Below are 11,599 nucleotides of genomic sequence, written 5' to 3'. Positions count from 1 at the left end.
GTCTGCGTGGGTAATACCGACTCGCGTAGACAAATGAAGATATATTACAGTTAAAATGTTGTTGGATGTTATTCAAAACTTAACATTGATATTTTTTAACTGATTGATTCAAAATGCCAGAGCAGCTTTTGTTAATTTTGTAAATGTGCATTTTGCAATCAACTTTTACTTGACATATGTTTGACAATTTTGACCTAACTGGCATATTTAAATATGACAAGTTAAAAAACAATCGCTCTATTTATGGCTGTACAAAGAAATGCCACAACATAAAAAAAAACAGCCCAGCATATCACATGGTTGGCCATGGAGGAACCTTTTTCTACAAACATGCACTTAATTGTACACGCCCGAAAGAAGAATCCGGCGAACCGAAACTAAATAAAAACTAATATATATATAGAACATTGTTTCCACGAAGCGCCTATAATGCCTGTGGTGATAGCAAAAGTGAAAGTCAGCGAGCATTAACTCGCGATTGCAAACAGTAGACAACGCAACCGTGTCAAAATACATTGCACAGTAAACGCCTCGCGTACTGTTGTAAGTATGATTATTCTAAAATGCTTATATAATAAAGTGTCAATAATCTAGGTCTACGTTAAAATTAGCTATTATGCTATATCAGAAATCCTGCAAACGTGTAATCCTGAAAAAGTGCCTATATTTTGAAAAACAATAAATATGGGAGTAAGGAGTTCATTTTTGGACTAATTAAAGTCAACTCCACCTTTTGACTATATAATACAAATAGAAAAACAACAAAAAGGTATATACGTGTAAGGTTGTATTTTAAACACAGGTGACGAATCGAAAAAAAAGCAAAATATTTTCGTTAAAAAGAACACTCTAGAATGGGAATATACATTGCAATCTCAAACAAATGCATTATCCAAGAAAAAATATCTTTTGAAAAAACAAAGATATGTAATCGGTCGTACATAACAAATATGTACATTAAAACTGTGACCAGATGCAGATGTGTTGTTGTTTTTATTTTACATTCAATATATATTATGATATAAAACAACAGTGTCTCCATAATAGTATCTGTGAGCCAACATGGGTAACATAAATGTAATAAAAAAATCAAATTTGAACCGAATTAGCTTGTAGGCGAGCAGGAGGCAAAGTTATGAATTGAGAAAAACAATAACCATTTTTTGAAAACGAAGCGTATCAACAAATTCCACTTAAAAATCAAACTTTCATACAAAATCACAAAGCGGAAATTAGTATTCCGAAGGGGTTTACATAATGTTACAGTTTAACACTAAATAGTTACGACATCACGCGAAATGGCATGCCCTGTTTGTTTGCGTGTTACTGTTTAACGTGGATGGGGACGGTACGAATCGTTCTGGCTCCAGCCAAACCAATAAGAGTTTACAGCTGCGTTAAAAATTCACAAGAGCAGTCATCACCTAGTCACGAGCCAGCTTACGTGGCGACAGGGCGAAGGTGGGAGAAAACAGAATCGAAGGCAAAAACATCTCCCATAGCTTTGCGCGGTTTAGTTAATGAATTGAAAAGGTTGTACGCTCAAAATAACACAAAGTTAGGCTTTTTCATAAGGGATCCACGGAACCATTGAGCTTTATAGTGACCTAACTAAGGGAACACAATATTTTCAGATGAAGTAACACTTTTGTTGCTGAGTAGCCATAAATTTCGTGCTGTTTAGGATTCCATATTATGATCAACTTGGCTGCTCACAATGAATAAATTAGGTTTAGGGATAGTTTTGTATTCGCTTTTAAATGTAGTTCTTAAAAGAGTATGCTTTTAAGCGTGAGCATAATGGTACACAGACAAAATTGAGTAGAAAAGATCTGCACTAACTCAATCACAAATCGTCACAACTACTTTTTGCGGCGTAAAAACAATAACAGTATACTCCGAAACAAACAAATTAAAACCGTGGAAACCTAAAAAAAACTACAAAGGTTGTTTCTTAGCACAGTCAGTCGCACGATTTACAGTCCTTCATATCTAGGCGTAACACGCTTTCGGCCAATGATGTAGGCGATGATAACAATAATTATGAGGCCACCCAATGCACAGCCGACAGCAATTGGAATAATGACATTTGCTGTCATGTCAGCAGCGCATATTTCAGCTGGATTGCCAGTCACAAGCGTAAGCAGTTTAAACCGTTACGTGGCAGATTACATTCAGCGTGATCGTGACACAAAATCGTGAAAACGTTGCATCCAGAATAAATATCCACAAGGACCGACAAACGAATGCAACCATGAAACGCCAGTCACCACAACGTCAAGCACAAAGTCGTTTGAATTTAAAGGGAAATGAACAGCGACAAACCGGCATGAGGAAGAAGCGTTGTGTCCACATATTTCACGTGCAGAAGTGTTGTGCGAGGAAACGGATTGGGTAGGAGTGTGTCACGTCATGTCATCATGCCATTTGGAGATTTGAAAAGAAAAAAAAAACGCAATTAGCTTTGTTGAGTTTTGATAGGTTTTGTTTTGTTTATATTAGCTTACATATGTTACTTGCTATTCAAATACACACATGACAGTGAATCAAGTTAACCTGTGGACGGTATCCATTATTTCAAACGTATCCACCAACAACAATAATAAAAATATCCAACTTTTCAACTCAACCACACACCAACATTTTAATATCAAAATGATCACGTACTTAACGAAGACAACAACTTATTTAACCAAGACAACAAACAACCGCTATACTTGAGAGAGCAAATCGAATAGTTACTAACACCCTTTGAAAAAAACAAGACCTAGCCCTGCGCCAAATACTTCATCAACCATACAATTAAACAGGATATAGATGCAAGGCAAGCAGTTTTAGTACTGCCACCATTGTTTTGCTCTTAAGACTCACTGCTATATAACATGACAAACATAAAACAAATGTTCCCAAAAAGATATTGGCAAAATATGGAGACACTGTTGTTCAAGATACCTGATATATAGATAGAAATGTAATTGTAATGGGTTGAATTTGGTAACTCAAAATAATGGTATTGCAATATATGGTACATCAAATAAAAAACCTATGTATATATGACAAAAGTGCATATTAAACACAGAAAATATCATTAATAGTTAACAAATGAATTTAAGTCAAATCTGACAAAACAGCAATAAACAAAAATGTAAGACACTTCCTGACAGTCAAAAATACATAGTTTGTGTTGATGCAGTGAAAATGATGAAATGGCATATTTGCTTTGCCTGTATTTTATTGAGTTTTAGATTTCCTCATATCCAGTTCTGCTGCGTCGTCTTCCAATAATATAAGCTACAACAACCACCACAACAAGGAAAGCAAGCACTGAGCCCACCACAATTGGAATAATGGGGCTTAAATCTTGGTGGCAGTTATGAGCTAAATGTAAAAAAGGTCGATCTTTAACAGTGACAAAGTAACAGTGACAATGCCAAGCTGGTACTCAAATATATATAGACATTTTACTACAATGTACATACTAAAACAACAATATTGTTATAGTTGCCGTAATGCCTTACACAGAACTATTTCATGAATTTTAATATATTTCCATATTATTAAAAGGCAATTTATCCTCAGACCACATTTTTGCGATCAAGTGTGCTTATTTTTGGATATCTGCACACATTATTTCAGATATGTGCAAGTAAAAAACAAAGTTTTATATTTAGCCAATCCTGAACAAGAAGGCATATTATAAAGATTCTTCAAAAATCCTATAGTTTGAGACCAATAAAATTTGGACAGTTGTTCACATTTTTTGGAAATTCCATAATAAACATACATGAAAGAAATACTGACCTGTGCCATATTGGTTTTTGTTTACTTCAAATGGTTGGAACTGAATACTTGTTGCATTTAAAGTGATGTTGTTGCTCAAATTGATTGTTATTCCATGGGCACATTTGTAAGAGGCTTTCAGGGCGGTTTTACCGATGGTTTGATTTGCAATTGACCCTTCATCTAAAAAATTGATAAACACAATCAAACAAATTTAGTCACAAATATGAACGAATTTTTTTTGTATGAGGACTAAGAGCAGCATCAGTTTTTACTTTTATAAACAAGCTGTTGATCACATATGAATTCTGTACATGAAAGAACATACAAATGTACAAATACACTATAACAAAATAAAGATTATAAAAGTTTAAGAAATAAGTTACACTCCTATATTACTATTCTAGTTTCATGAAAAAGGAGTCCTAAATATAAAATGCAATATTTAAGCTGTATTGTTTAAAAGTTTTGGTGGAATGTTAGGTATAAAATACTAAACTTACTCTTATTAACATGAGCATTAACAGAATACAAATAGAATGTTTTATTGTCGGTTTTAAATTCCATTTTAAACCAGTTGTCAGAGCCAAAATTCACAAACAGCATACTGCAAGAGCTCTTGGACTTGTCCATTTTAGAATCATTTCCAATGTTAACTACTTTTTCAACCTGTAACAATAAATGCAATGTTTTCTGCAATAAAATTGTACAATTATGTGCAGCTGTGGTGCAAGCTTAATTGTAAAAAAAAAAAAAAAGATTGCAGCGTTGGCATTGAATTGAAATGCACTTGCAAGTTGAGTAAGCGTAATAACAATGCTGGCCCAACTGGGGCAAATTTCCTTTCTCTCAAAAAAAAAATGTGTCATCTTGGCATGTTTTGGGTAGTTTATCGGTCTTTATAAACTGATAATATACGATTAAACAGTAAACTTATTAACACCTGTTGTTCTGGTGTGAACTCGCTTGTGAAATCCAGTCTAATCATACTAAACAAATGCGTTTATTTGTTTTAAATTTGAATAACTTCAGGTAAAAGGATATACTGTATATGTGATGCATGAGGCACAGAAAATTAATTTACATTTTGTTTAAAATAACAGCATTTATAGTCTCATTTAACAGAAATTGCTCAGTGTCCATTATAGGGCCTATTGGCTGCAAACCTTCAAGTGCGCAAAAAAAATTTATGCATATAATTTAACTTGGCTAAAAGTCTAGTTTAGTGGGGGCATGGCCTGTTGGCCTATGATGCAACAATGCGCTAAAATAAAAACTCTTACAACAATGAGCTAATAATAAAAATCTCATTACCAACTTTAAAAATACAGTACAATGAATGTTGGCATAACTCAAATAAATAAAAATAGCTCTGATATAGAGTATAATTAAATACTTCTTTAAATGTGTCTATGAAGCAACATGTAGTTTTTAGGGGTAAAGGTTAAAGCCAATAGTTAACAACGAGAATAAATATAAAGAATAAATTATTTTTTATATGGAGTAATAAAAAATTAGAGAAAATGCAAGATAAGCAAAAGGCATTATGGAGCATATAAGTTTGATCTAGAGTCTAGATTTAACTAAATTCCAAAATCATCGCAAATAAGGAGTCATGAGTCAGTTTAATAGTTCTTTTCAGGCTGGCAGAATCTTGCCAGCCTTCTGGTGACACGCATTTTTTGCGTAAATTATTCGGGTTTTTGGTCGTGCCCCTAAACTTAAATCATGTGTTCGTCAAAGGAATGTACCAACCTTGCCATGTTTAGGAGATCAACAAGACTATTAATAAGTAAATGAATCAGTCAAAAAATTTTTGTAACATAAAGAAATAAATCTGGGGTATGCTGAAGTACCACTTGGACTGGGGGTGAACATGTCTAGGAAAGAAACAAGCATAGCTAAAGGAGGGCGAAGTTCAAAACTTTTTGCGTTTACGTAATTAAAACAGCCAAAAATATAGTTTAAGCCTTACATGGAACAGCATGGCCTAGTACATCCTCGTTATCCCCATGCGAATGTCATACATGTCTATTTAACAGGAATGGTGACTATCACGATTGCTTTTTTAACTTAATAAAGAAGTACTTGCCAAATCAAGTAAAACTGCAAATACACAACAGTTCTATCAAAATTTAGTACTTTTTAAACTAATAAACAATCTATATGCCTAACACTGTCTTTTCTCTGCTAAACAACGTGCTTCGTACTTCCCTAACGTTTTTCAGAAAATTATTTTCTGCCAATTTTAGTGCATAATGTTCATACAGATTTTAAAAATAAATTGGATTGAATATGTGTAGAACAAGCACACGTCTTTTTAGAAAATCGATCTTAAAAAAAAAAAATTCTTTTTTTTTGCTTTTACAAAATTTTTTTTGGGCTAATTTTCTTCGGTTTTCTGTCTGATTCTTCCGCCGACATAGTCGCCAAGTCGCCAGCTTTCTGCCATACTGGTTCTTTTCTATTTTAAATTTTTACTTTTTTTCTAATTGTATTTTAGGTCTAATGAATAAAGCCAAATTTAAGTATTAGTTCAAAATAAACTAGTGTATTTGACAACACAAATGAAAGCACATACCACAGTGAAGGATGCTTTCATTGTCACCAAAAGACATGTGTTGTTTTTTTCATCTGCAAATTTATATGTGCGAAGAGAAGCTTCTCCACTTGGGGTGGGTGGGGCCGATGTAGTAGTTTTGCTGGTGGTTGTGGCTGTTGTTATGGTTGTGGTTGTAGCGGTAGTGGTGGTAGAACCAGTTGTAGTTGAAGAAGTGGTTGTTGTTTTATTTTTAACTGGATCAGTCACTATTGTTATTGTTGTTGGTCCAGCAGTGGAAGTATTGGTTGAAGTAGTAGTTAAATTACCTGCAAAATTTGTTTACAATATATCACTTATATATAAAAAACAATTGTGTTTGTAATATGAAAAATAAACAACATTCTGATAAAATATTTTTCAATTTTTGTAACAGTTATATAACATTAACCAAAAAACACATTAATAATAATTAATTATGTATGATAGATAATAATAAGATTTTACATACTTGGTTCAGTAATTTGCGCTTTGGCAACCAGAATCCCTGTCAGGAAATATAAAACAAATTTAAGAAAAAAAATACTTTTGCTGAACAACAATACACAAATAACAGGAATTGTCAGGAAATCACACAATTATATTTTTTGAAAACAATAAATCAGTTTTTACATTTTTGCACATATTTACATATAAAACTTAATTATTGGATTTGTTTTGTCACATGAGTGTTATCCCCACTAAATAAATTTGATGACAGGGAGTATAGCAGGAGAAAAACATGGGTCTTATTAATTTTTTTTTTATGGTACTGAAATTGGGATTTGACCAAAAACGTTTAGAAATTAATTAGATGTGATTTATATAACGATTACAAACTGTAAATCAGATCAAATGAATTGAGGTAACACATTGATTTCGATTTTGGTTCTTATAACCACACATTCTCACCTTTTATAGAATTTGAATTTAAACCAAAACTCGAAAGTTGTCCTCTGGCAATTCTCGCCATTTTATATAACATGCTGCATGCTAAACTTTACTGAAGTTTAGATCATTGGCCATTTTTTAATGCAAACTGATAATACAAACTAGAATAATAATTTTAATGATGCACCCCAATAAAAAACATGAGTACATACAAAAGGTGCGTTGACATAAAATTCCTAAAATAGTAAACTGTAGCTGTAAGTCATGTCTATCTACCTAACAGACTTATTTTCTGACAGTTGAGCTGTTTTCTCATTAAAGTACAACATTTTGTACTTTCTGATTTTTTTCAATTTGAAACAGCAAAATAAATAATGATTGCCACAAATTTTGCTGCAAAGTGATAAAGAAGCCAATTTTTAAACTAATTGTTGACACAATTACTTTATAGGAATCAAATAGAATACCATTTTTCTTTTAGTTCTGAACAAGAATTGTAGTGACAAACCCTACATAGTTTTGCAATATTCAATCTAAAATAAAATAAACAGCCCCTTTTAGCACAATCGCCTGCAAGCTAGAATTCTACTAAAACACCATAGTTTAACAACACAAAAATCTAAGTGGAAATGCAGTAATAATTTGAATATAGCAGTCCTGCAAACATTTCAAACTATGTCCCTATATGTTGAAAGTAGACTGGAATTTGTTTAAATCTTCTTTAACCTATAAATTATTACAATGTTTAGTATTTACACATTACCAAGAGTCTACACACACATTACACCTAAATTTACACTGCAATAACAAACACAGTATACAAAATATTGAAGCAAAGAAAAAAAGTAAACTTACCAACGATTAAGACCAGCAACAGGAGAACAAGCTTCACAGATTTCATTTTCAATAAGTGATACTATCAATGTAACAAGACTTTCATATGTGTTTTAAAACCTTTTTTATACAAAAGAATAGAAAGATGGTTAGGTTATAACATAGGTTGACATGAAAACAAAAACCATTGTGTATATTTTTATTTCTGTATAGATTAAATATGATGATAAAAACAAGAAATCAATAGTTAATATGTTGTTGTTTAAATTGCTCAAAAACACCAATTAAATTTAAATTTATTTGAGTAAATTAAATTATATTTAAAAGCACTTTCATAAAAAAAAACACTATAGTTTATGTTGAACAACTAAGTACCAAAAAGTTGAAAATACGTTACTATATCACTTAGTTTGTGTTAATATAAACACATTCAAAACTGGAATTGCTTCAGTTTAAATTTTGCAAGTTGGCAAAATAAACATACCGATTATAACTATATTTATAGTGCAGCCAAAACAGATTTTTATAAGAAACAATCAAATTGCAACATATTAAAAATCTTTCAAGTGAACTCCGAGCATTGGACAAAGCAAGTGACAGCTCACTTGAAAGTACAAGATTATATAGGTAAATTACATAAAAAAGTGTTCTTTTCATAAACTAATTTAAATTTAACAAATTAAAAATGAACTTCTTTAGCATCAGTAGGAGACTGCTCAACAGGACAATACGGACATTTAACTTTCGAGCTGGAAACAAGCTTTGACAAAGCATCTCTTGAAATGACATGTCCACAAACAAGCCTTAAAGGGGGATTTTTTGACGTTGTGGATTGTCGTAAAATAGGACATGCAAATACTGAATGATATTGCTGAGAGCTGTCTAAGTCAATGTCAATTGGCAACTCATCATTGTTTGACAACACACCAGAGCACTGTCGTTGTTCTATGACAGATTTAATAGCCAATAAGGCAGGTAAAGCCTGGCAACCTGCAGTAAAGCTGGATGAAAGTGGACTATCAATGGACATTCCCATCATACGGCAAGCATCTTGTGCAAATACATTGTATATGTCATCCCACACATTGTCAGAAAGAAGGTCTGAATAAGGTGAATATGACAAACCCTGCTTTAGATACAAAAAACTGCCCATTAATTTCTGTATTTCTCTGTTATGTTCTGGTACGAATCGTTGGAAGTTTCTAGCATATTGCAATGCTTTTAGCTGGTTACTGGGGCCTTCTTTTAAAAGTTGTATAAACTTTAAGCGATGTAGCTTGAATTCCAAATCACTTTTTTCTAATGACAGTCGGTCTTGATTGCGTATAGCCCAATTTAAAGCGGGGTCGACTTCCTTGTTTTTAATACTTATAAGGATTTCATTCATTTCCACAAAAGGTTTCTTCCAGGTCTCATCAACTTGTAGTGACCCTTCCTTTGCAATGCTTTCCGCAACTTTGAGAGAGCCATCTCTGTAGAAATGCTTGCATATTGCAGTGTTTAACAGTTTTTGTTGGTTATCGTTTGTAAGGATTTCTGGCATATTTACAGTACTACATTCTGCATCAAACCCCTTTTCTATTGATTTACCTACACGGGATACACTACTGTGTAGGTCTTTATGTTGGGTAGATAGTTTTTGTCCTAAATTCCTTAATTTCCTAGTACATTGTAAAACAACAGCACTCTGCTGTGGTGAAACAGTGGAGTTTTTGTCACAATTATGCAATTCCTGTATTAATTGTGTAACTTGGTCTTGAAGTTGTTGCAGTGTTTGTCCATTGTGATGTTTATGAGTAGCAAACTTTGCCAGTAACTTATCAATGTCCTTCTCAACATTAAAACAGGCCTCCATCTATACATCATAGATGTAGAAAAATTATGATAAAATACATTTGAGAACAAAAGTAGTACAGTTTTGTTTAGTTATGTTACAAAGTTATACATAGTACCCCCAAAAAAATATTCATATTGATGAATATTAATATCCAGTCATATTCGGCCTTTAAAATTAAAATCTGCCCGAAGTGACTTTCATAGGTTGACAGCTAAGAGTGTACTCTTCAAACTGAGATATGACTCGACCGCGAATTATTCAGGGATAAGTTATTAGTATTCCTTCAAAAATTCATAAACGTCCAAAATGATTGCTGGCTAACTTAGATTTCTTTGAGTAATGTGTAGAAACTTATGATCGATATCTGTAGATATTACGCAAATAATTTCGAGCTGCGTACTTCCCTTTGGTCTCGACTGAGAAGTGTGGGGTTTTGCCCAAAAACTGAAAAAAGCGTCTGAAAATCAATGCAGAATCAAATTACCTATTGTTTAAGTCATCAACCAATTCACAGTAAAGCAGAATAAAATAAATACAAAACTAATTGCTTGTTATAAGTTGACTTGCAGATATATAATAAATATATATATATTGTTTTCAGACATAGGTGTTTTTCATATGCCCCATAAGCCAGATTTTACACCCCTACATATAGTTTTCATAAGATTAAAACTCCTTTTTTCTTTTGTTTAAATTTCATCTTTACATTTTAACTCTTAGCTCAGATTATAGTCCCACAGTTAGTAGTGCGTATTTCAAAGCTCAGTCTCAAGGCAAAGCAAACGACCACTTTATTTGTAACTAACAAACACCTTTTTAATGTATGGTGAACTTTTTAAAAAGTTGTTGGTTGAATGGTGGAAAATATTTAACCCAATGTTAGGCAGAATAAGGTACAACATAATGCTTACTGCCGCTATATATTTGGGTTAGGGTGCGAGTTTAGCGTTTGGGTCAAGTTTTACTATGATGAAGAAGATTACCTATATTTATGTCTAGATTTTCAAAATAATGTTTTCTTATACCACGACGGGTAATACTAATTTACGGAATGATGAATGGTCGGAACGCTCACTAATTTAAGTGTCACCCCGTTAAAACAATTATTAAACCAACGCACAATATTTGATTTAGGGTGGGGTTAGCGTTTGGGTGAAGGTGGGTCAAGTGTTATTATATTTAATAATAATACAGTGAGCGTTCCGACCATTCATCATTCCGTAAATTAGTGTTACCCTATCACGACTGCAACTCTGCATCACGACGGCGCCTGGACGCGAAAGCCTTACTAGAGTTTTAGAACATATCTTTTAAAAAATAATGCCTAAACACGATTTAATCCATAAAAATGCCGCACTGCGACCTAATGGGAGTTTGGATTTCAAATAAACTACTTAAGAAACTGAACAATGACGACCGTAGCTAAACGCCCGGAACAAATGACTATCACCTTCCGTCAGCAAAAGACTGACTGTTACGCAACAGTAGGTAAAGATCGATCACAAGACTGACATTCGCTTACGTTATTCTTTATCACGAATCGGTGTGACAATACTGCAATAAGCAATGGATTTTTCCAGAGTTTCTCAACTGTGCGCCACGACACTCTGCTGGTGAGTCATTTAATGCTTCATGGCAAGGGCGCAGCACAATGATTTCCTTTTCCACCTAAACTTAAC

General features: G+C 33.1%; 2 protein-coding genes across 3 annotated transcripts; both read right to left on the bottom strand.

The window, feature by feature from the left end:
* Positions 1–772: 772 nt before the first annotated feature.
* Positions 773–8,277, bottom strand: LOC146157108 (lysosome-associated membrane glycoprotein 2-like). Of its 2 annotated transcripts, none has more exons than XM_083386468.1 (6): positions 8,105–8,277; positions 6,831–6,866; positions 6,362–6,648; positions 4,284–4,449; positions 3,802–3,963; positions 773–2,119 (listed from the first exon to the last, which is right to left on the bottom strand). In XM_083386468.1, exons 1-6 carry the CDS (start codon positions 8,148–8,150, stop codon positions 1,977–1,979), a joined length of 840 nt encoding a protein of 279 aa, XP_083242594.1. In that variant the 5' UTR covers positions 8,151–8,277; the 3' UTR covers positions 773–1,976. The 2 variants fall into 2 exon arrangements, with proteins under 2 accessions (XP_083242594.1, XP_083242595.1); XM_083386469.1 differs by having other exon boundaries at positions 1,980–3,378.
* A 484-nt stretch (positions 8,278–8,761) lies between these two features.
* LOC146157107 (E3 ubiquitin-protein ligase RMND5A-like) lies at positions 8,762–11,355 on the bottom strand. The gene has a single exon (XM_083386465.1). The coding sequence runs from the start codon at positions 9,936–9,938 to the stop codon at positions 8,763–8,765; it is 1,176 nt and encodes a 391-aa protein (XP_083242591.1). The 5' UTR covers positions 9,939–11,355; the 3' UTR covers position 8,762.
* Between the last annotated feature and the right edge of the window lie 244 nt (positions 11,356–11,599).

The sequence above is a fragment of the Ascidiella aspersa genome, chromosome 4 (genome assembly GCF_963924565.1).
Source record: "Ascidiella aspersa chromosome 4, kaAscAspe10.2, whole genome shotgun sequence".
NCBI classification, from domain to species: Eukaryota; Metazoa; Chordata; class Ascidiacea; order Phlebobranchia; family Ascidiidae; genus Ascidiella; species Ascidiella aspersa.
Note: the sequence above shows the minus strand (reverse complement) of the source record. Positions and strands in the feature narration are given on the sequence as shown.

Bases quoted from the DNA above. Each gene is read 5' to 3' on its own strand.
- LOC146157108 (XM_083386468.1), bottom strand. From the start codon at position 8,150: ATGAAATCTGTGAAGCTTGTTCTCCTGTTGCTGGTCTTAATCGTTG. The intron at 6,867-8,104 runs GTAAGTTTACTT...ATTTCCTGACAG, and splicing joins GTTGCTGGTCTTAATCGTTG to GGATTCTGGTTGCCAAAGCG. The intron at 4,450-6,361 runs GTATGTGCTTTC...TTATTGTTACAG, and splicing joins TGAAAGCATCCTTCACTGTG to GTTGAAAAAGTAGTTAACAT.
- LOC146157107 (XM_083386465.1), bottom strand. From the start codon at position 9,938: ATGGAGGCCTGTTTTAATGTTGAGAAGGACATTGATAAGTTACTGGCA.